Below are 24,689 nucleotides of genomic sequence, written 5' to 3' on the forward strand. Positions count from 1 at the left end.
TATCTCTAAAATACATCAATATTCACAGTACCATAATATCAGTTTTGTGCATGTTCACTGTCTTGATAATAATCGACTATTGACATACGTCTGACTCCATAATCACACTTACAGGATGAACACCATTTTGTTTGTCATGATTGTTTCAGATGCCAGGGACTCCATCGCTAAAGTGGCCTACGGTCGAGTGTTTGGGTGGATCGTCAGTAAAATCAACGAACAGCTCGCTCCAAAAGTAGACTTTGATGTGGAACTCAACGAAATAGGTAATTAAAGAGCCCATATTATACATGAAATAGGGTCATATCTTGGTTGTAAGGGTCTCCAACAACAGTCTAATATGCATGCAAAGTCAAAAAACACTTTCATGGTCTTATAATCTGCAATTATTGTTACCTAATTATCCCAGCGACTCCTGTATGAATCGTCCAGTGATTCATTTGTTCCCAAACCCCTCCTTAGCGCGAAGCTAATCTGTGCTGATTGGACCGATGACAGTCTGCTGCGATTGGTCGACTGCCTTCAGTCAGAGAATGAAATGCCCAATAGCTAATCAGCAATATAAAAGTAATCACAGTTCATACACGCTCGATAGTGTAGGCGTGGATTTTAGCTGCCACACACACACAAAAACACACACACACACCTCCGGACGACAACGCTCCCGCTTCCGCCTGCACCCGCCAGGTTTTAGCCTGAACCCGACCGCTCCCGCTTATATTTAGAATTTCTTGTCCCGGTGCCCGAACCGCCCCGTTTTCTGCCCGCCGCGCCCGATCCCGCTAAAGAGCGGGGGAGAACATAACCGAAAATCACCCAGCTAAACAGTCCAGAGACAGCCAGACAGAGCTCTCTCTCTCTCTCTCTCTCTCTCTCTCTCTCTCTCTCATACGCGCGCACTAACACATACACACAAGCGCCAAGCAGACACACAGGCAGGCAAAGCTCTGTCTCATTCGCATAGCAATATCCACGATATTGCTAGACAGCCCTCTCCCGTCCCAAATTAAACCTGTTACCGACCGCTCCCGCAATTGATTCGAAAATTTATTCCCGCGCCGCAGAAATCTGGCGCGGGGACAGCCGCGGGAATGCAGACCTCTACCACGGAGCTCCGTAAACAAACAGCACGCGTCGCGTTTTTAACGTGACTTTGCACGCGATAAGAGAATATAGCCAGTTAACCTGATACAGTACACGCGGTTACAAGTAACAAATCACAACTAAATACATTTGCAAGCTAGAGTCAACGAGGCAACTTTAATCGCACGTACTTACGTTTGAGAAATGGAGGAAGAAACTCATCCTGACGTCCATTAGTAAGTTACTCTTTACTGATCCTTACTTTAACAAACGCTGATGAAGTATTCTTTGTAGCATGTAGTTTGCAGAAGTTTCCAACTGCTTGGCTATAATGCTGAGGTTTCATCTTTGGGTAGAGACTCAATATATCCATCTGCAGTGTGACTTCAATCGACCGGCATGTTTGTGTGTGTGTGTTTGTGGGTGTGTGTGTGTGTCTGGGTTACTGCGTCAGAGGGCGGGGCCTCAGGTTTGAAATCTCCCGGGTTTGCGCGTGCACGTGAATAACTTGGTTTCGTTCATACGTCATGGCGAAACACCTAATGAATCGGTATCAAGGCGACTCGTTTGAAGCACTATGAGCTGTGTTACACACTACATGGAGGGGCATTTTCAAAAACCCATAATATGGGCTCTTTAATACCTCAAATGATCTATCTATCTATCTATCTATCTATCTATCTATCTATCTATCTATCTATCTATCTATCTATCTATCTATCTATATATATTATGATGTTATTTTTATAATGTGAACAGTGGTTTATACTGTCTAATTAGGGTTATGTCGCAGTCCCGATTACAATGATACTTTCAGTAGAGTTCTGAATATATTTATTTATTTATGTACTCTCCAGCCACTTTATTAGGTACATCTTACTAGTACTGCGTTTGACCCCATTTTGCCTTAATCCTTCATGGCATAGATTCAACAAGATACTGGAAATATTCCTCAGAGATTTTGCTCCATATTGACATGACAGCATCACACAGTTGCTGCAGATTTGTTGGCTGCACATCCATGATGTGGCTCTCCTGTTCCAACACATCACAAAGGTGCTCTACTGGATTGAGATCTGGTGGCTGTGGAGGCCATTTGAGTACATTGAACTCATTGTCATGTTCAAGAAACCAGTCTGAGATGATTCACTGATTTGTACTGCAGCAGATCGTCTCGACCATGTCTACATGCTGAAATGCATTGAGTTGCTGCCATGTGATTTGCTATTTAAAAATGTTAATGAACGAGCATTAACGAGTTGGACAGGTGTACCTAATAAAGTGGCCGATGAGTGTAATTAAATGTGCAGTAAAGAGAGACGTGCTGTATTACTCTATTAGTTAATAATAATAATTGACAGTAATATTTTAATTCTTTTAAATAAGTATAATTAATTTGATGATGAAATTTAATAAATTTTGATTTTAAATGAATATATTTTGGGAAGTTTTTTGGGATATTTAAGTTTGTTCTGTTTCTAGGAATCCTCGACATCTTTGGCTTTGAAAACTTTGCTGTAAACCGATTTGAGCAGCTCTGCATTAATCTGGCTAATGAACAGCTCCAGTATTTCTTCAACCACGTAAGTCCCTCATAGTGTATCATGAGATTCATATTAAAGGGATAGTTCACTCAAAAATGTAATTTGCACACTATTTACTTGCCTTTAAGTACTTTCAGAGTTGCTTCTACTCTGTACTTTTTTGAATGGTTTTCTAATGCTGCAAGCATTTTGCGTTCTCAAAACATTTGCATCTGCAGATGAAAACAAAGTCAGCAGAAAAAGCGCAGTCGAGAGACTTTTAAACATGGGGAAGAGACTAGTTCAATTCAATTCAATTCAATTCAGCTTTATTTGTATAGCGCTTTTACAATGTAGATTGTGTCAAAGCAGCTTCACATAAATGGTCATAGTAACTGGAACAGTGTGGTTCAGTAACTGGAACAGTGTGGTTCAGGTTTTAGTGTTTAAGTTCAGTTCAGTTCAGTTTAGCTCTGTTCAGTGTGATTTAATCATTACTGAGAGTTCAAACACTGAAGAGCAAATTCATCGATGCGTAGCTCTACCAATCCTGAACCATGCGAGGCAGTGGCGACAGCGGAGAGGGAAAAAAAACTTCACCTGATGAGAGTGAAGAAAAAAAACCTTGAGAGAACCAGACTCAGTTGGGCACGACCATTTTAATTTCTCCGCTGGCCAAAAGTCTTGTGCAGAACTTCATTCGCCGTGGTTTATGCTGGAAGATGGCCTCAATGAAGACTCGTCTGTCCCTGGAGCGTCGCTGGAATCAGACACATGTTCTCCACTCCCCACGACCATCAGCACAGCAGCACTAGTGGTTGCTGTTTCAAGTTATCTGGAGCTGTGTGACAAATCCTGTATATCACAATATTATTAAAAAGCAGCAGGTCTAGAAGCAAGTCAGTCTGGCAATAGAGATGACTGGTTGCCTAGCGACATAAAAAGCGCAGCACACTTCTTTTTTTCATGTCAGTCAAAGTTATTTATTTTATAAGAAAAAGGCACATCTACTGCAACAAACTCCAATTTTCTTTTCTTGGAGTTTAATGGCAGTTTATCAGGAAGTGATGGCTTTGTTCTCTTCAGCCCCGTTTACACTGCCAGTTAAATGTGACCCGGTTTGGAATTTTTGCTCATATGTGACACAGAGAGGATTTGGCCTATGACAGTGTCAACACGGAAAAAATGCATGCATGTGGATATTCAGAGATCAGTTTCGGGCCTCCATCATATGTAAAAAAATCATTCCGATATAAATCGGATAAAGTTGAAGTCAGAATTATTTGCCACCCTTTGAATTTTTTTTCTTTTTTAAATATTTTCCAAATGATGTTCAACAAAGCAAGGAAATTTTCACAGTATGTCTAATAATATTTTTTTCTTCTGGAGAAAGTCTTGTTTGTTTTATTTTGGCTAGAATAAAAGCAGTTTTCAATTTTTTAAACCCATTTTAAGGTCAAAATTATTAGCCCCTTTAAGCTTTTTTTTTTTCAACAGTCAACAGAACAAACCATCGTTATACAATGACTTGCCTAATTACCCTAACCTGCCTAGTTAACCTAATTAACCTAGTTTAGCCTTTATATGTTACTTTAAGCTGTATAGAAGTGTCTTGAAAAATATCTAGTCAAATATTATTTACAGTCATCAAAGATAAAATAAATCAGTTATTAGAAATTAGTTATTAAAACTACTATGATTAGAAATGTGTTGAAGAAATCTTCCCTCCGTTAAACAGAAATTGGTGAAAAAATAAACAGCGGGCTAATAATTCAAGGGGGCTAATAATTTTGACTTCAACTGTATGTGACCATGTGACTATCATGTAAACAGGCACATCGGATTTATTGAGGCATTTCGCTTTGTACATCATTAAACTTGCGACATTGTGATACTTCCCCACGGTTTAATGACATAGAAGGAAGAGCATGTGTGGAGACGCCAACGCGGTAAACAACAACAACAACAGAAGAAATATGGAGGAGGAAAGTGGTGAGTCACCACGATTTGCTCCCACCAGACCTGAGATCTCTCACGTACCTACAAATTCCTCTGAATGGTGGAGGACGTCATATTTAAACCGTAGGTGAAAGCTGCGATGACGGCCCTTTCCTTCCTCCTCCGCCTCAAAATCATTTTCAAGCTGGACGAACTTCTGATATTTCGCAGAGCTGAAAGCAGAACTATTTCTTCCAACGTGGCTAGTATGGTGCAGATGCTTGAACGCGCCTTTACGCATGCCAAACAATTTACAACATCGTGCAAGTGTAAACGCATGAATCGGTTATGGGTCACAATTAAAAGAACGTGTAAACGAATGGGCAAAAAAAAATCTAATACAGGCAACAAATTGGAATTGGGCACAGTGGGGGCGAGGCAGTGGCGCAGTAGGTAGTGCTGTCGCCTCACAGCAAGAAGGTCGCTGGTACGAACCTCGGCTCAGTTGGTGTTTCTGTGTGGAGTTTGCAAGTTCTCCCTGCGTTAGTGTGGGTTTCCTCCGGGTGCTCCGGTTTCCCCCACAGTCCAAAGATATGCGGTACAGGTGAATTGGGTAGGCTAAATTGTCCGTTGTGTGAATGTTTCCCAGAGATGGGTTGCGGCTAGAAGGGCATCCGCTGCGTAAAAAAGTTCATTCCGCTGTGGCGACCCGGATTAATAAAGGGACTAAGCCGACAAGAAAATGAATGAATGAATGACTTGACAGTGTAAACGAGGCCTTTGACTCATCGGATGAATTATAAATGTTATATGCGATATTCCAGTTTTGCGCATAATTCTAATTTGCATATTTGGATGGTAACTATTATACACACGAGCTCTAACATGCTTTCATTTTTAATGTATGTTTAAATATGCTTTTGCACTTTGGACTACCTCTAACTCTGTCAATAAATTGTCAAATATAAATATATGTTCATATAACTTAGCAAAAGTGTATTTCACGATAAGTTTTAAAGCCTATTGTGTATTGAAAAGCAAGCAGCTGATGTTAGAAACCATTTAAAGACCACTTTACATTTCCTATGATCCCATTTTTCCATGTTGTTTCCCTTCAGCACATTTTTCTGATGGAGCAGAAGGAATATAAAGAGGAAGGAATCACGTGGGAGACCATAACCTACAAGGACAACAAACCCATACTGGTGCGTCTGCAGTCAAGACTACAGTTTTCACCCCTATTTATGGTGGTTTCCCTCCAGCTATTTTCCCTCTTTTTCCTTCTTTCTGTCTCCAAATCTGCTCGCGCTCTGCGTTTGGCAGACGGTCGTGTGGTAAATCCCGAACTCAGGAAGTGCTGACGGAGCAGGACACTGGAGCTGCTTTCAGATTCCCTCCATGAGCGTTTGGAGGAAACCGGGCTCTTTACATTCAGCTTGTTTTCATTCCTGGGTCGATCTGCTCTGTAAATATGAACTCTGCCCTGTGATTATGGCTGCCCGTTTTAAAAGCTGCAGATTTAATGTAGGACATGTTCAACCCAAACATTCAGCTCTGAAAACAGCTCTGTGTTTTTTGTAGACTAGTGGATCCTAACCTGTTGTATATACAGCTGTGCCCAGAGTGGGATATTAATCGTATATACTAGCGATGCAACAATACAGTTAGCCCACGGTTCAATACATACCTCGGTTTTTTTTTTGCTTGCTCATTTGCCCCACTCATTTGCTCACTCACTAATTTGCTCACCCGCTCATTCACACAGCTGGCTGACTCGCTCACTCACTCACTAATTTGCTCACCCGCTCATTCACACACCTGACTTGCTCACTCACTCTCACTCACTCATTCACTCAGATTTATTTCTCTTGCAGGACCTGTTTCTCATGAAGCCCATTGGGATTCTCTCACTGCTGGATGAACAAAGTGCCTTTCCTCAGGTATGTGAGCTAAAACCTGACACATCCAGTGTGCATTAAAATGTTTTCAATAGCTTAGACTTGTCATAGCATTATATACTGCTCTCTGATGAGTTGAAGTGCTTCTTTTTTCCATACTTGGATAAAAATGAGTGCTTAATAAATAAGTTTAAGAACAGAAATATAATAATAATAATGTCTTTGGCAGGTTTTAAACTAAAAGTGGAATTCAAATCTAGTACAAATAGAGTATTTTAATTTCTATAAATAAGAGGGGGGGATTATTTATTTATTAATTGTAGGGTGTTTGTTTGTTTGTTTGTTTGTTTGTTTGTTTGTTTGTTTTACAAATTAGAGTTTTTTTTTCTTGTGGTAATCCTCTAACAGTTCTCATTTAAGTCATATTGGATGTATCTGGACATCTAAAAGTGTAATTATTTCAATCTATTTTACATATCAGAGACTGTAAAAAAATATTATTAATGATTATTTTGTCTTTCTAATTATATTAATCATTTTATTTGAATTTCTTTTGCAAAATTGCGCTCTATAGCAAGTCTTTATTTATATATATATATATATATATATATATATATATATATATATATATATATATATATATATATTTATCAGTGAAATTATTTTATTGTATTTTTTTTTTTGCTCTATAAAACATGTTTATTTCTTTGCAAATGCATTGAATAAAACTTGCAATCTCTGCTTTTTGTTGCTGTTTATTTATAGAATGCATATAAGTGCATTTTTACAGCCGTCTATTTGATATACTCTGTGCACGTTCATCCTATATACAGTTAAGGCAGAATTATCCCCCCCCCCCCCCCCAAAAATGATGTTTACCAGAGCAAGGAAATTTTCACAGTATGTCTGATAATATTTTTTTCTTCTGGAGAAAGACTTATTTGTTTTATTTCGGCTTTAATAAAAGCAGTTTTTTAATTTTTTAAACACCATTTTAAAGGGACAAAATAATTAGCCCCTTTAAGCTATTTTTTCGATAGTCTACAGAACAAACCATCGTTATACAATAACTTGCTTAGTTACCCTAACCTGCCTAGTCACCCTAATTAACCTAGTTGAGCCTTTAAATGTCACTTTAATGTAGTGTATAAAAGTGTCTTGAAAAATATCTAGTCAAACATTATTTACTGTCATCATGCCAAAGATAAAACAAATTAGTTATTAGAGATGAGTTATTAAATCTATTATGTTTAAAAATGTGTTAAAAAATCTCTGCGTTAAACAGAAATTAGGGAAGAAGATAAACAGGGAGGCTAATTATTCTGACTTCAACTGTATATGTATATTTGAGAAGTACTGTGGCTGCTTTTATACCACAGTAACAGCCACAGTTTATAAAAGGTTTTATGCGACGGTCATTTCTGCACCCACAGGCCACTGATCGAGATTTTGTTGACAAGTTAAACAGCAAGTTTAAATCGGCTCCAAACTTCGAAGTGGTGCGAAATCACACTCCTCTGTTCACTGTTGTGCACTACGCTGGGAAGGTGAGTCTATCATCATCATTACAGCATCAACAAAGACTGTGATCTGTCTTTTTGTAATGCTGGATAATAATGAAGTAATTGTACTCTCTTAGAAATAAAGGTATGAGAGCCGTCATGGAGGTGGGAAGTTTTCAAAATCATCCATATTTGTAGCTAAAAGGCGCATATTAGTTTCTAAAGTGTACATCATTGTACCTAAAGAGTACAAAAGTGTTACAGCTCTCATATCTTTCCTAAAAGTATATAATTACTAATATAATCCCATATGGCTGACAGTATACATTTGTTTATGTCGGCTGTAATAGGTCACGCTTTACAATAAGGTTTCATTAGGTAATGTATTTAAAAACATGAACTAATTATGAGCAATACTTGTATAGCATTTACTAATCATAGCTTAACATTTACTAATGCAGCATTATTAACATCCAAATTCATGCTCGTCAACATCAGGTAATGCACACCGTGAGTTAACATGAACTAACAATGAACAACTGTATTTTTATTAATTAACATAATCAAATACTGTAATAAATGTACTGTTCACTGTTTGTTTATGGTAGTAAATGCTTTAACATTATCTAATAAAACCTCATTATAAGGTTGTGTACATCATAACGTTAAAAAAGTGTGCATGATAGTGAAGAGAGAAACAGAGCTTTTGAAAACAACTGAACCAGTTTGTAAAATCAATCACTTTTTCGAAGAGTTTGAATCATCTCATGCTAGCGACACCTGCTGGGCAAAACTGTAAATGCAATTAAAACTGCTTGAAAACATGCATAAAAATGGGCTTTTCAAACATACTGCAAATGTTTATTTGAAAGTTATTCAGATACACTTAGCTTATGTTATTATGTTTAACATTAAATATAAATTAGTGGTTGAAAAATATATAGTTTCAGCATCTATACCGCAATATGTGCATCTACAATAGTCACATTTAAACATAGACATGAAAATGACACAAACCTAAATGATTGCTAATCTTCAGCACATTGCTGCATATATTTAAGCTTGGTCTTAAGGCCTGTGCACACCGAGACGTTTTTTGCTTGTGTTTTCCGTCGGCGTTTAATGCCTCATGACTAAATAAAGGGCGTCAATGTGATCGTGCACATAAACGCGCAAAACGCCAGGCGCAAAAGCAGCATTTAAAAAAAAACGCCTCATGCTTGTTTTTTTTATTTGACGTTCCGCGTTAAAATCTTCTCCACCAATCAGATTGGCACTTTTGTTCACGTGCACGGAGCTGCTGAAGTTACAGTTAACAGCATTTGGAGGCGCTCAAGCACAAAACTGTCAATGCGAGCGCACATTGAAGAAGATGCGCAGAGGCGATATGAACGTTTAGCTGCTTATTACTCTTGTGAACAATAATCATTTCTTCATCGCTAGAGCTGGAGCTGCTGCTTGAACCATCTATGCTTGTTCGAGTCACCAGTAACTTTAACAACAAGCGTGTGAACTTTCTCTCTTCCTCTTTTACTGTGTTACAAGCGGGGTATATATATTATTTGTTAATTAAAAACCTTGTGGAACTCTGAATCTGCATCTCATTTAGGAGTCTGCTACTGTCCACCAGAGGTCGCATTACACAGATCGCCCCCTAGTGGAGAACCATTGCATTTTGAAAACATTGCATGGCATTACAAAACCCTTTTACTGAAATCACATGACATTTCTAATTTTATACACACTCTGAACCACAGAGCTTCATAAAGCAGTTAGTAAAGAGTAAGTGCTGAATAAATCAGCTCAGCAATCTGAGGTGAACTTTTTATTTATACTTCATCTATCAACACAAAATAGAAAAACAAACCAAAAAAATTTTCGACTTTCATTTCCCTGTTGCGGCTTTAACAGTAGAGACAAAAACAGTCTGCATACATCAAAGTTCAAGTCCTTAAACTTAATACAAAAGCACAGCAGGCCATGTATGTTTAAGCTTGTGTATGTAATATATATATATATATATTACATTAACATTGCTGTGAAATAAAATTCCTCATACAGTGAAATAGAATTTTGGTCAAATCTCCCACCTCATGGATGGTGTATTATTATTGTTTTTTTTCCATATTGTGTGTTTTATTGCTGCTTAAATAGTTTTTTTTAAATCTGTTTCAGGTGCAATATAATGCGAGTGGTTTTCTGGAGAAAAATAGAGACACGATTCCAGCCAGCATTCGCGAGCTCTTCATTAACAGCGTCACTCCTCTCCTCAGCGTTTTATTCGCAGGTCTCAGTTTCCCTCATTTCATTATGGAGATGCGTAAACTGCTTACAAACAAACCTGCAAACCAAATTCTAGATATGAAAGTCAGTTTATTAATCTGCTGTCACTCTATGTGGGCGGAGTAATACACAAGGGTGAAGTGGCTGTACGATTGCTGATATTGCAGAATATCACACAGCTATCAGCCAATCAGATTCGAGAACCAGACAGAACTGTTGTATAATTTTTAAATAAATATATTTTTCTGTTTATAGTATGTGGAGTCCTAGTTGATTTATAATTCCTAATGTTCGTTTGTTAATTTTTGTGCTTTTAATGTTTGTTTCTATTTATTTATTCCCCATTTAGCCACAATCTCCAGAACGGGCACTCTAATGCCAAGGAAAGCCAAGGTAATAAGATTTCTATTTCTATTCTGACACAGTTCCTATGCACTTCAACACTAACCATTGAAGCAAATTGATATTTGATATTTCTCTGATGCCTTGATAGGTTGGATTCTCAGATAATATATAACTGCACCACACCAGATTATTCTTGCATGTCAACTGAAACAAATACTGCAGAAAGTAGTCACTGCTAGTTTCACATTATGAACTTATTTTTAATCCGTTAATTTCAGTTGCAAGTTTCAGATGATAACTTTAACTCCACCAGGAAGCAGTCTGTTGGTGCACAGTTCAAGGTAAATAATACTTCCTTTCATGCTTACACACATCTGTTTACCCGTTTTATGCGGTTTATTGAATGTGTTTCATAAATAAACCAATCAATACACTTAAATATGCTCATGAAGATCAGCTAGAAGATCATATTTCACCACATTATGAGCTGAAATTATAGTTTGATTGTTTTAGTTGGTTTTATGACAATGACCAGGATTATTATTAATAAATAAAACTGAAACCATTTGTTCTATTTTATTTATTAATCACTTTTTTTAAAATGCATTTTTTTAATTTTATTTTTTATTTCATTTAATATTTATTTTATTTCACCTTGTTGCTGGGAACATATTCCTCATTTTCATTTAGTGTAACTTAAAACTAAATTAACTTAAAGCAATTAACTGCATCCAGAATAAAAGTTTGCATTTACATAATATTTTTATATACTGTAAAAATACATGTATGTGCATGTATATATTTGAGAGGAAAAATAAATATATATATCATCACCTTAGAGTCAGTGGCGTAGCGGATGGGCCCCGCGTCAACAACCCTCCCTACCACCACCTTATTTTGATTACATTTTTATTTATTTATTTTTGCAGCATTTATAGCATTTTAACTAATTTAAAGCCTGTCATCCAATCAAACAGTTAGTAGTTGCTTGTTGTAATTTGCATGGCAGCACATTGTTCCAAAAACAAAAGTAAGCAACAATTTTTAATGGTTTTATTCTCATTTATTGATATAATTCATAGATTGTATTGAAAAGAAGGATTGCTTAAACTATTGCAGAATTGCAAACTTTAAAAAAAATGTTTGTCCTTTATAAAGTAAAGAAACTCTTTTAATTTCTCATTAGTTTTTGCAGTACAACATTGAAATTCACAATAAAGCACTTAAAATATATAGACATTTTTATTAATATTGTAATTTAGCCTAATTTAGCAAAGCCTACAGAACAGGGAGGATGTACTTCTACATTTTTCTTGGAACGTAATTCAAGTCTAAAAGTCTGAAAATGAACTAAAATTGTCAAAATTAATTCAAACTCTGTGACAGGAATCTTTCTGTGATGCTGAAATACCGCAGTGACTGTGGTGTATGTTTATTAATGTCCTCGTTGTCTTCATACGGTCAGCAAGCTGAAAGTGTGTGGGTTCTTGTGTCCTCCAGCATTCTCTGGCGGTTCTGATGGAGAAGATGTTTGCTGCCAGTCCTCACTTCGTCCGCTGCATCAAACCCAACCGCAGCAAGCAGCCCGATCAGCTGGACAGTAAACTGGTCCTGGATCAGGTCTGTTTACTAAACTAAACTAAAGTCTCTGCACAATCAGCAGGCTTGACGTCTTTATTATGGTGGCAGAGAAAACTCAACACGCTGCAGCTTCAGAAAACATTGGTTCATTTTTGAACTGTGACAACTTGTGAGACGCTATTTTGACTATTCCATGTGCAATCGCATGCAAATATGACTTCAAAACAACAGTAGCAACATTTAATTGACTGTAAACAATGTTGTACTTTAATAGTCATTAGTCGCTAATATGATTTCCCTACATAGAATTGATCAATTTGCATGCGTTTTCTTAAGTTGCACTGCATCAAAGTCTCTCCGCCACCGTACTTAGGCCCTGTTTTAGGCCTCTCTTTATTTTCCACAGTGGAGCCAGATGCATTCTCACTTTTTCCCTTCCCTCCAGTGGAGTTTTTAAAGCTCTGTTTAAAGCCCTGCAGCCTTTGAGTGCTGTTTTGATGGAGCTCATCCAAACCCCTTTAATGATACAGAAAACCAGGGTGCTAAATTTGAGCTGGATGCGATATGTGCTGATTGTTTTTGTAATGCCCATGAGTGATCTGTGACATTCGGAGGAGATTTGAACACATAAGTGTGTTCATTAGTTAAAGGCAGATGCATACTGGTAATAAAATCTGATTGCGTGTGTTAAACTTCACTCCTCAATGCTTGGAGTGTCTTTCTGGTCACTAACATGTTGTGGATGGTCAGTAATATTCTGCTGAATCATTTGCATTTATACGCACTAACTGCTAATAGGTCACAAGGTGAGACTTGAAGTTTGGTTTTATCTAGCAGTTTAGTTTAGTTGGTTTCACACATCAGCAGTACAGTGAAGTAGAGCTACATGATTGTGCAGCGCCGACATCTGCTGGCAATATGTGGAAGTGCACAAATAATAATAATTTATAATAATTAATAATTTATTAATAATAAATAATAATACTTTTGTTATAAAACTTAAAATATATTAAAATTTTTAATTTATGTAAATTATTCTCCCTCCTGTAATTTTTTTTTTCTTTTTAAAATATTTTCAAAATTATGTTGAACAGATTCAGGAATTTTTCACAGTATTTCCTATAATATTTTTTCTTCTGGAGAAAGTCTTATTTGTTTTATTTCGGCTAGAATAAAAGCAGTTTTTAATTTTTTTTAAAATTCATTTTAAGGTCAATATTATTAGCCCCCTAAGCAATATTTATTTTCGATTGTCAACAGAACAAAACACTGTTATACAATGACTTGCCTAATTAACCTAGTTAAGTCTTTAAATGTCACTTTAAGCTGTATAGAAGTATCTAGTCAAATATTATTTACTGTCATCATGGCAAAGACAGAATAAATCAGTTATTACAGATGAGTTATTAAAACTATTATGATTAGAAATGTGTTGAAAAAATCTGCTCTTTGTTATACAATAATTAGGGCAAAATAAACAGGAGGGCTAATAATTCAACAGTATATATGTGTATATATGTGTGTGTATATGGCTGTCTGTGTATTTGTAGACATAATTTGCATATATGTATGTGTGTGTGTGTATTTGTTTGAGTATATACACTCACCAGCCATTTTATTATGTGCACCTTATTAGTACCGGGTTGAAACCCCTTTTGCTTTCAGAACTGCCTTCCTGGCATCCTTTGTGGCATAGATTTAACAAGGTACTGGAAGTATTCCTCAGAGATTTTGCTCCATAATGACATTATTGCATTAATGGAGACTCACCAGAGCAGGCAACATTTCTCCAATCTTCTATTGTGCAGTTTTGGTGAGTCTGTGTGAATTGTAGCCTCAGTTTCCTGTTCTTAGCTGACAGGAGAGGCACCCGGTGTGGTCTTCTGCTGCTGTAGCCCATCCGCCTCAAGGTTGGACGTGTTGTGTGTTCAGAGATGCTCTTGTTGTAACGTTCAATTATTCAAGTTACTGTTGTCTTTCTATCAGCTGGAACCAGTCTGGCCATTCTCCTCTGACATCATCAACAAGGCATTTGTGCCCACAGAACCATTTTCACTTTTTTGGACCATTCTCTGTAAACCCTAGAGATAGTTGTGCGTGAAAATGTCAGTAAATCAGCAGTTTCTGAAATACTCAGAACAGCCCGTCTGGCACTAACAACCATGCCACATTCAAAGTCACTTAAATCCCCTTTCTTCCCCATTCTGATGCTGGGTTTGAACTGCAGCAGATCGTCTTGACCATGTCCACATGCCTAAATTCATTGAGTTGCTGCCATGTGATTGGCTGATTAGACATTTGCTTTAACGGGCAGTTGGACGGGTGTACCTAATAAAGTGGCCGGTGGCTGGGTTTGCGTATAAATATATCTGTAAACATGAATGTGTGTTTTTGTGTACGTTTGTCTGTATGCGTATATATATAATATATACACAAAAGTTTATTATTATTAAGTGAATTCTTATGTTCTACAAATCAACTCGTTTATCTTAAATGTTTCTTTTTTTAATAATATCAAACTGATTTAATATCCAACATTTTCAAATATTTATGATATAACATTTACATATGCGTTAAAATGTCAAACATCAAGAGTTTGAAATGATGGAACAAAAGGGATACTTCATCATCAGTATGCAAAAATTGTGAACATATTTTCCTTCGACTTACTGTTTATTTCAGAGGCCGCCACAGCAGAATGAACCGCCAACTATTACAACATAAGTTTTATGCAGCGGATGCCCTTCCAACTGCAACCCATTACTGGGAAACACCCGTAAACTCATTCACACACACTTATACACACTAGCTTATTCAATTCCCCTATAGCGCATGTGTTTGGACTGGGGAAACCAGAGCACCCGGAGGAAACCCACAGGGAGAACATGCAAACTCCACACAGAAATGCCTACTGACCCAGTCGAGACTCAAACCAGCAACCTTCTTGCTGTGAGGTGACAGAGCCACCATGCCACCCAAAATCGTCAATATGCTGCCTTTATTTATAATTCACAAAAGGAGAATGTTTGAAAAATGTTTTGCATTCTTATGATCCTATGATATGTTTCTTGACGTTGTAAGATTATTTATGGATAAATAATGGATGAATTTTTCCTTTAAGTATGATTTATGGCGTCTTGCACATCTCCGTTGTCAAATCCATCAGATTTATTCAGTGTTTTTGTTTCTCTGTAGCTGCGGTACAATGGACTGATGGAAACGATCCGGATCCGCCGGGATGGTTTCTCGTGGCGTCCGACATTTAGGGAGTTTGCCGAGAGGTGCGTGTGCAGGCAGGACAGATCTGAAATCAGCTCATTACGTCACATTCTCTGCAGCTTCACTCATATTTCTGTCCTGCAGGTACAACATTCTGCTGCTGAAACCGGATCTGCCCACAGACAAGAGCAGGTTTGAACAGCACACACACACACACACCATTGTCAAAGGTGCACAGAGTTATACCAATGCACTCATAATAGTGCATTTGACAGTAGTTTAAACAGTGTTTACGTGCTTGAGAGGAATTAGCTCCATCATATTAGATGGATTTAATTCTGACTAAATGCATGCTAAATAAAAGAAAACTTTGTTAAAACGTTCTTGCTTTCAGTCAATCAAACTATAAGATAACTATTGTTTTTAGTGTTGATTATTTTAGCGAAATGTAAACTTATTGTTATTATCGTTAATTTAAACTAAAGCCATAAATCGAACCGCATGCTTGTCTTTTGCTTTTATAATTTCAGCTATTGACAATGGGAATGCTTCACAATACGGGATGCGTAGGCAATATTGGTGTATTTATAAACAATCAAAGATATATTTATTACAGTATTCATGTTTATTAGCGTTCGTTAATGGGAATCAATTTTTTAACTCAGCAGTGCATTAACTAATGTTATTACAAGTGGAATACACGATTCTGATTGGTCAGTCGTGACATTCCAAGGTATGTTATTCCCTGATAACCACCGCTAAATAACACAGGCTCATTTGGGAACTTGTAATCACCTCCAATTGTGAATACGTTTACATTTATAAACTAGCGTTCATATTTATATGTATCTGCTTGTTTGTCACGTCGTCTGTTTTTGACTATTTGGCGCTGTCTCATGAATGAATGATACATATAGTAGGTTAGTGTATGCTCTATTCAGCCAGATTAGTTTCTGTCAGCTTTGTGTTTTTGACTGTTTGGCGCCATCTTGTGTCTGAATAATGCGCAGGTTAGTGTATACTCCATCAGCTGTTTACGTTTCTGTCAGCTTTGTGTTTTTGACTGTTTGGCGCCATCTTGTGTCTGAATAATGCGCAGGTTAGTGTATACTCCATCAGCTGTTTACGTTTCTGTCAGCTTTGTGTTTTTGACTGTTTGGCGCCATCTTGTGTCTGAATAATGCGCAGGTTAGTGTATACTCCATCAGCTGTTTACGTTTCTGTCAGCTTTGTGTTTTTGACTGTTTGGCGCCATCTTGTGTCTGAATAATGCGCAGGTTAGTGTATACTCCATCAGCTGTTTGAGTTTCTGTCAGCTTTGTGTTTTTGACTGTTTGACGCCATCTTGTGTCTGAATAATGCATAGGGGAATGTATATGTTTATGTTTTTGTGGCAAGTAGCCATGTAATAAGCAGGATAAAGTACATCCAATATGGTTGTTTTCGAAGAATATATCCCTTCAGTCTTAAGGCTGATTTGTACTTCTGCGCCAAGCGCACTCGTATGCTCCAGCGCAACCTACACGTGGTTGTATAGTCCTCACTGTGGCTATCGGCAACGCTGATGCACACCTCTCTGTGATTGGTCGGCTTGGTAGTGCAAATAAGTGTGGGCGGGGGTGAGAGCCGCTCAAGTCCAATGGACCGAGTGTTTACAAGTGTCAAGTCCCGTGAAGGAGCTCCTTTTTTGTGTTTACCTTATAATTAAAGTTATTGCATGTCCGCCAATTCCCACCTCAAAATGAGCGAGTTTAAGCCACTTCTACATTAAGGATGTGTTTAGAAAAAAATTAAACAGCGGAGAAGAAACTCGACACAGAGGAACATAAAAGCCTACTGCCAGCTAGAGTTTCTAAAGTGTTATTGCAGAGCAACATAAATACCGTGCAGAAGTATAAATGAACGGCAACGCGCAAGGCATGCGCCATGGGTCACGCAGATCACTTTACGCAGAAGTATAACCAAGCTTTATACATCAGTGCTCCACTTTGCATCAATAAACCTTCCTGACTTTATTCCGGGATAACAACCTCTTAAATGGACTTTATCCCTAACATATAAGCACAGTGTTTGATTTTAATGTTGTATTAGTAAATGTCAATTACTATGTTACCGATGATTAATAAGTCATGTACAAGTATTTGTTCATGTTATTAATTACATTAAGTAACATTAACTAGGTGTCTCGTATTGTAGAGTGTTGTGTTCTCTGGGCAACTAGCTGAAATTATCGAAGCAAACCATTTGTTAACCTTTATATTTAATTATAAAACAAAATAGCTTTATTTTAGTTAACTTTAACAGCACTTTTTATTGTATTGTAAAGTGTAAACAGAGCTATTTTTCATTTTCATCTAGTTTGAATGAATTAAAACTACATAGAAATGAAAGCTGTATAAACATGTATATCTTTAAATGAAATAACAAAAAATAAAGTATGTAATGAAAAACAGTTCAAAATTCAAAGTATTAATAATAATAATAATAATACCTACAGTGGTATTTCAGTGATACTAGGATAAAATATAATGTTTATGCAGTAATAAGCAAGAAATCCATATCACCTCGTGTGTCAGTGAAGGAATAAAGCTTTAGAAAATGTTGTAAAATTGTATTAAATCTGATTTATTTCACTGCTTTTACTGTATTTTTGATCAAATAAATGCAGCCTTGTTGAACAGAAAAGACTACCAACATTTTAAATAATTTTAAGATTGTGTGGAGAGTTCACATGAAAAAAGATTAAATATTTCAATGATAATAAATAATATTATAAACCATACAGTTAATTATGTATATAATCATAGTTTATAAAAAATTCTAAGATAAAGTTTAAAATAACATTTTTAAATAAAATCTAAATAAAAATACTCTACTGTAGTGGTTGTAAATGTTTAAATAATAATAATAATAATAATATCTAAGACTTTGTACACCTTTAAATTAATGCTAATGACCAATATCGGTAGTATATGTCATCATTACGAGTTCCTTTTCAAATATATATCCTTGTTTTTCTTTTGTTGTTTTTAGTTGTATGTCAATCCTCAACAGCACAGAACTGTCAGGATGGAAGTGCGGGTAAGTTTCAGCTCGACACAACATGTTCGACTCATTAAGTAATACTCATAATTCACCTCCTCAAATTATATAGCATGTCAAGACGTTTATTTGCAGCAGCATTAAATTATGAATCTTAAGTATGGTTATTGATTTGAACAAATGCCTAACCACTGTCATTTACGCAAGTCAGGATATTAAGTTTATCAAATCCTCCACAAGATCAAACATGCTTTCATTTATTTCACTTTGGCTTGAGCGTTTGGTGATGATTTCATACAGCCTTATAAATGAGGTCTGGTTTTTTTGAGTCTTGAAGTCATAAGCCTTAAAAATCCTTTAACTGAATCAAATCAAAGCAGAAACACGAAATTTATATGATCATGGTATTCATTTTCATGGAGAGTTGTTTCCTCATATGTTTTCTCTTTCAAGCACTGAGCTTTAAAGTGAGATGTATTAATGAACACATTTAGGACCTCATTCAGCCATATGATTGTACCTTATTAAAGATTTAGCTTTTTTTTCTCGTCTATGGGATGCACTTTGTATATAACAGTAATGTTTAGTCCAATACTGAAGGCATATTAGAGAGCCACTACCAATATGCAAGATGGTGATTTTCACACCAGACACCCTCTGCAAAGTGGCACTGTTTGGTGTCAGGCATGATGCAAGTGTGTTTTGCTATTTTTTGTTCTGGCACAGGTATCATTTTCACATTCATCGCCACATTGCTTAAATAACAAATGCACATTTTAAAATAAAGCTAAAGATTAATATCATTATAATACAGTTGAAGTCAGAATTATTAGCCCCCCCTGATTTATTAGCACCCCCTGTTTATTGTTTTCCCCAATTTCTGTTTAACAGAGAGCAAATTTTCTCAACACATTTCTAATCATAACAGTTTTAATAACTCATCTCTAATAACTGATTTATGTTGTCTTTGCCATGATGACAGTAAATAATATTTGACTAGATATTTTTCAAGACACTTCTATCCAGCTTAAAGTGACATTTAAAGGCTGAACTAGGTTAATTAGGTTAACTAGGCAAGTGATTGTAAAACAGTGGTTTGTTTTGTAGACAATTTTAAAAAAATAGCTTTAAAAGGGCTCATAATATTGACCTTGAAATGGGTTTTTAAAAAATTCATAGCTGCTTTTATTCTAGCCGAAATAAAACAAATAAGACTTTCTCCAGAAAGAAAATATACTATCTAAAAGTCATGGAAAAGTCAAGGAATTTTTGTATTAAAAATGTGCATGAACCCTGTTAATAGTTCAGAGTATACACTGTAAAAAATAAATCCGTAAAATTTACGGTAAAAAAACGGCAGCTGTGGTTGCCAGTGTTTTACTGTTAAAAATACCGTACAAACCATAAAATTAATTTCTCATTTACAGTAAACTACCGTATTTCATTAATTTATAGATGTAATATGTCTGTATTTTGAATTACCAACACCTACACATCTTTTGTTACACAGATAAGACGCGTTAACACAGCCATATGCAGGTGGTGATGAGAAAGTTACATAATGAACTAATGCTCATCACAAACAACTTTTGCCACAAGCATCGGTGTATAGAAGGTGCTCAGTGTCATTCACACAGCTACTAAACACCAGTATGGTAACACGCATACAACTAAAGTCATAAAATAAACATTGTTTATCAACATCAGATGTAACATAAATCTCTAATGTACGTAACTGATGGAAAACAACTAAAAAGATTCATATTAATGTCACCAAAAGCATAAAAAGTGATGTGCCATTCAGGGAATTCTGGGAAAGTCAGTGTTACGATTCATCAGATCCCACTTCTGACACCAACTGTTACGATTGACCGGGTGGATGGAGGCAAAAAGTGTCACAGAAGCCGCTGGTGAAAGTGAAGAGTGATTTTTGTTTACACTTTGTGTAAAATAAATCACTCTTCACTTTCACCAGCGGCTTCCGTGACACTTTTTGCCTCCATCCACCCGGTCAATCGTAACAGTCAGTTTATGGTTATTCGCCGTATATATTAAGGAAACGTACTGTTAACCAGGTTACGGATTTTTACTGTAGCATTTTTAGTCTTTTACCGTTAAAATCAAGGACGTTTTTTACAGTGTATAGACGTATGGAGTAGGTCTGAGCAGCTCTGTGGTGTTTTGCTCCTTCAGATCATCGCGGCTGTTTTTTAAGCTCTGCCACCAGGTGGAGTTGGCCAATTTGCTGGACAGACTGGGCAGAGCGGCGCTTGTCATTCAGAAAAGTGAGTAACAGTTCAACTCTGTTTGTTTCTACCTCAATAAAAAAGGCTAATAAGCATGAAGGCGCTGGTATGACTGCACATGATGACTCTTGGCTCATCTTTGACGGCTTTATTGCAGCTTAAATCACTTCTCAGAGAAACGCACTAATGCAAGCAAGTTCAAACGTGAACTCCAAACAGTTTAAGTCTTTTACGAGAGTATGTTTGCATTCAAGTAATGCAACACAATCAACAAGCAATCAGAACTTATTTATTTATTTTTTCCTGACCTTAAACCTCTTCATAATAACAAGGTTTCTAGAATCAAAGGTCACAATGGTGATTTTTCATGAATGCAGGCTGGTTTTGCACATGTGTATTTAAGATTTAATATACCAATATCCTGTTTTCCATAACCTCTACATTTGGATACATCAGTGTGCCAAATACTAAATGCGTCTTGAATTATTTAGATTTATTTTTTTTTGTCTCGGGCTTGTAAAAATTCCGTTATAAAAATAAGCAATTTTGCAAAATCACAATTTAATACAGCTGGTTACTGTTATAATGTACTAATGTTGAAGTCAAATATGCTGCTTTTTTGCGCAAACAATTCTGATTCTTTGCTAGGAATGGAAACTGAAAATCAATTACAATTCTGGAATCGAATACTTAAAAATCGGAGACTTGCTACAGTATAAAATAAAAATTTCGATTCCTCTTGTTGACTCCTGTATGTGCACACAGGTTTTATTTTTTCACCTGACAATCTGCCAGGACCTTCCGCGCTGGCGAGCACCTTGAATTAGTTATAATCTAAACATTATTGCAATCTAACATGGACCACAGCATGTTCTCAAAAGGCTATAAGGATGAAAAACGATAGCAAAGCTAAGTGTAATCATTGCGATAAAGGAATGTGTTGCGTTTAATGTATTCAAAGGCAAATTCAACCTCGAAAATGTGGCATGATGGTGTTGCATGTGATTTTTATTTCTTTTTTTATTGTCGGCAGCTAGCTCTCTGCAACTCTCACATGGTCGCCCACTGAAGCTAAGCAGGGCTGCGCCTGGTCAGTACCTGGATGGGAGACCACATGGGAAAGCTAGGTTGCTGCCGGAAGTGTTGTTAGTGAGGCCAGCAGGGGGCGCTCAACCTGTGTTCTGTGTGCGTCCTAATGCCCCAGTATAGTGACGGGGACGCTATACTGCTCAGTGAGCGCTGTCTTTCGGATGAGACGTTAAACCGAGGTCCCGACTCTCTGTGGTCGTTAAAAATCCCAGGATGTCCTTTGAAAAAGAGTAGGGGTTTAACCCCGGCATCCTGGACAAATCTGTCCGATTTAATACTTATTCTTCAGTACACAGAAAAATAAATCAAATAAATCTTTCAGAAAAAAATGTTCAGCATCAGGTAAACATCTGAAATCTTTATTTGACAAATGCAAACAAGTATATAGCAGCTTCATCTGCAGTAAAGACGTATGTATATGACACCTTAGTATGGTGAGGACTTCTGATTTGTTCATGTGTCGGTGTGTAGATTTCCGAGCCCGGACCTGCCGCAGGAAGTATCTGTGTCTGCTGGCGGAGCTGCGGCGTCAGCGTCAGGCTCAGCGGGAGCGCGAGGAGCGTGAGGAGGAGGAGAGGAGACGCCAGGAGGAGGAGAAGAGACGGCAGCAGCAGCAGGAGGCGGAGAGGAAGAGGCGTCTGGAGGTGGAGCAGGAGAACCTGAGTGAGAACCGATTCCGTGTTCATTCCAGTGGAGGGTGTTTACAGTGGGGAAGAAGTTAAGAAGGGATACAGCTGTGGATATATACATGAATATAGTCTGTGACGCCGTACAAGAATAATTACTGTTTAATATATTACTGTGAGAGTTGGCGTAGGAGTAAATAAAAAAAAATACAATTTAATGGGTAATTTAATGAATAATATAAAATTTAATTGGTAATTTAATAGATAGTATGAATGATACTGGGTCTAATTACTGTTTATACATTACTGTGAGGTTCTTGATCACATTTGATGATGACTGATGATCACAGAAAGCTGAACAGATCTTTTAATACCAGTTGCTTTACACACGTCCTGTCTTGCTGATATGATTATAAGCGTTACTGATCACAACTGACTATATTAAAATACGGTAACTCCAATTCAGTTTCTAATTACACTATCACGTCTTTTTTTTTGAGAAAATAGCTGCTTTAGAACTTCAAATGTTCAACAACCCTAACAGTATTATATGTCTTAACAATAAAAATGAAAAAAAAACAAAAAACAAAACATACTCGGACAAGGATCAAACCCAGGTCGGCGGTGTCGTATGCTAACGTGCTAACCACTGGACCACAACAGTTGTATATTGAGAAGTGACTCCTCTCAATTATATCATCATCAACCTGCAGGCTGGTTATATATAAAAAGAGTAGAGCTGCGGTTAAATAATTAATAAGAAGACTGTGGTCAAATAAATAAATTAATTTAAAAAGTGTGACTGCTGACAGCAACAGATTCTGGAGCTAGGGACACCGGCCCTCACGGCCAAAAAAACGGACCGGCCCACCGGGAATTCTCCCGGTCCTCCCAATTAGCCAATCCGGGCCTGGTTACTATGAACGCATGTTAACACGCGGCTGTCAATTAATTTAAAAAAACTGCACTCCTACACCAAGTTGCAGTCGGCCTTAAAATAGGAGGGATTTGGGTACTATTTTAACATCACAAAATGTTAAAAAAGAGACATATTGTCTTTATATCACCCCAATATGAATGTGGACACTATACCTACACACAGTTCTGTCCAAACAGCTTACAAAAGTAGATTTTTATCATAGGTGCCCTTTAAACTTGTGTCTGTGTTTGCAGGACCAGCGTCTCCACCGGTGCCTTTGCCCAGGAAGAAAAAGCCGGAGCCCAGGCCTCGCTCGGTCCTCAGCAGCATCAGTAAAACAGCAAGCGTGGCTCCAGTACCACGACCCCGCAGCAAGCTTTTAGAGGTACCACATCAGTCACTCAGCCTGAGAAACGCTACACCTGCATTTATCACATTTTCTCTCCAATATACTGTATCACACGAGTAGCAGTGTGATGTTGCTGTATCAGCACTGGTGGGAGACCTGTGATGGCTCGGGGCCACAGGCCAAGTGCCTTAGTGTGACACCAGTGACGATATCTAGCTGCATTGGACTGTTACTCGTGTGATATTGCATTTATGCAACAGTTCGACAGCATAATTGTGTATTTAAAAAAGAAAATCAAACACGGAGAGCCTCAAAAATCCTTTTGTAAGAGGAATTACTTTTTTCATCTTTATCATCTGCGGCTGACCGTCAAAACAGCAGAAACCGTTACTACTTCACCAACGTCACTTTAGAGCTGGTATTTGAACGATTCTCTTGCATAATGTTTAAAGTGATGACAAAACAGCTGATTTTGCTCACATTTTAAGGTTTTAAGGCTGAGCGGCATGAAATGCCGTAAGTTTACAGAGATTTTCGATTATGTCACTTACCTACTTTATAATGATTCGTTCAGCTGTAGTTTGAAATACAAAAAGAAAACCCCAGTTTTTGTCCCCTAAGGGCTTATTATGTGGTCTCTGTCACCATCTTGTGGCCGTCAACCGTCAATTTCTGCTCTGCATGCTGATGGCCACTAACGCATTAAATCTCCAAAATGATGAATATTTAAAATAGCCACTATCCTTATAAATAAACTGCAAAGTTGCAATCTAAACAACTACATTCTCGACCAAAAAAAAAAGCCTTAAAAGTAAAGTATGTTATCCAACAGCAGCAATATTTGTCAAACTGTAGTGATTTTGTTCCTCTGCTTGTAAGTCTGTGTGGGTGGAGTAATACACAAGGGTGAAGAGGCTGTACGAGTGCTGTTATTGCTGAATATCGCACAGCTATCAGCCAATCAGATTCGAAAACCAGACAGAACTGTTTTGTGTGTCATATATATATATATATATATATATATATATATATATATATATATATAT

At 37.1% G+C, this 24,689-nt stretch overlaps 1 protein-coding gene across 3 annotated transcripts in view; it reads left to right on the forward strand.

Moving 5' to 3' along the window:
• The window catches only part of unm_sa41569 (un-named sa41569), a 66,903-nt gene that overhangs the window by 35,630 nt on the left and 6,584 nt on the right, over positions 1 to 24,689 (forward strand). For 2 of the 3 annotated variants that reach the window (XM_087269960.1, XM_087269961.1), the window contains exons 10-24: positions 150 to 266; positions 2,566 to 2,666; positions 5,663 to 5,749; positions 6,419 to 6,484; positions 7,876 to 7,989; positions 10,120 to 10,231; positions 10,577 to 10,620; positions 10,851 to 10,913; positions 12,073 to 12,192; positions 15,349 to 15,434; positions 15,517 to 15,564; positions 18,406 to 18,453; positions 20,608 to 20,699; positions 22,221 to 22,412; positions 23,549 to 23,679. In XM_087269960.1, the coding sequence (XP_087126086.1) occupies positions 150 to 266; positions 2,566 to 2,666; positions 5,663 to 5,749; positions 6,419 to 6,484; positions 7,876 to 7,989; positions 10,120 to 10,231; positions 10,577 to 10,620; positions 10,851 to 10,913; positions 12,073 to 12,192; positions 15,349 to 15,434; positions 15,517 to 15,564; positions 18,406 to 18,453; positions 20,608 to 20,699; positions 22,221 to 22,412; positions 23,549 to 23,679 (1,421 nt within the window). Of the gene's footprint in view, positions 1 to 149; positions 267 to 2,565; positions 2,667 to 5,662; positions 5,750 to 6,418; positions 6,485 to 7,875; positions 7,990 to 10,119; positions 10,232 to 10,576; positions 10,621 to 10,850; positions 10,914 to 12,072; positions 12,193 to 15,348; positions 15,435 to 15,516; positions 15,565 to 18,405; positions 20,090 to 20,218; positions 20,700 to 22,220; positions 22,413 to 23,548; positions 23,680 to 24,689 lie in introns of all 3 variants that reach the window. The other variant, XR_015500685.1, reaches the window with a different exon arrangement.

Source organism: Danio rerio, chromosome 10 (assembly GCF_052040795.2).
Source record: "Danio rerio strain M-AB ecotype USA chromosome 10, GRCz13ab, whole genome shotgun sequence".
Classification (NCBI taxonomy): domain Eukaryota; kingdom Metazoa; phylum Chordata; class Actinopteri; order Cypriniformes; family Danionidae; genus Danio; species Danio rerio.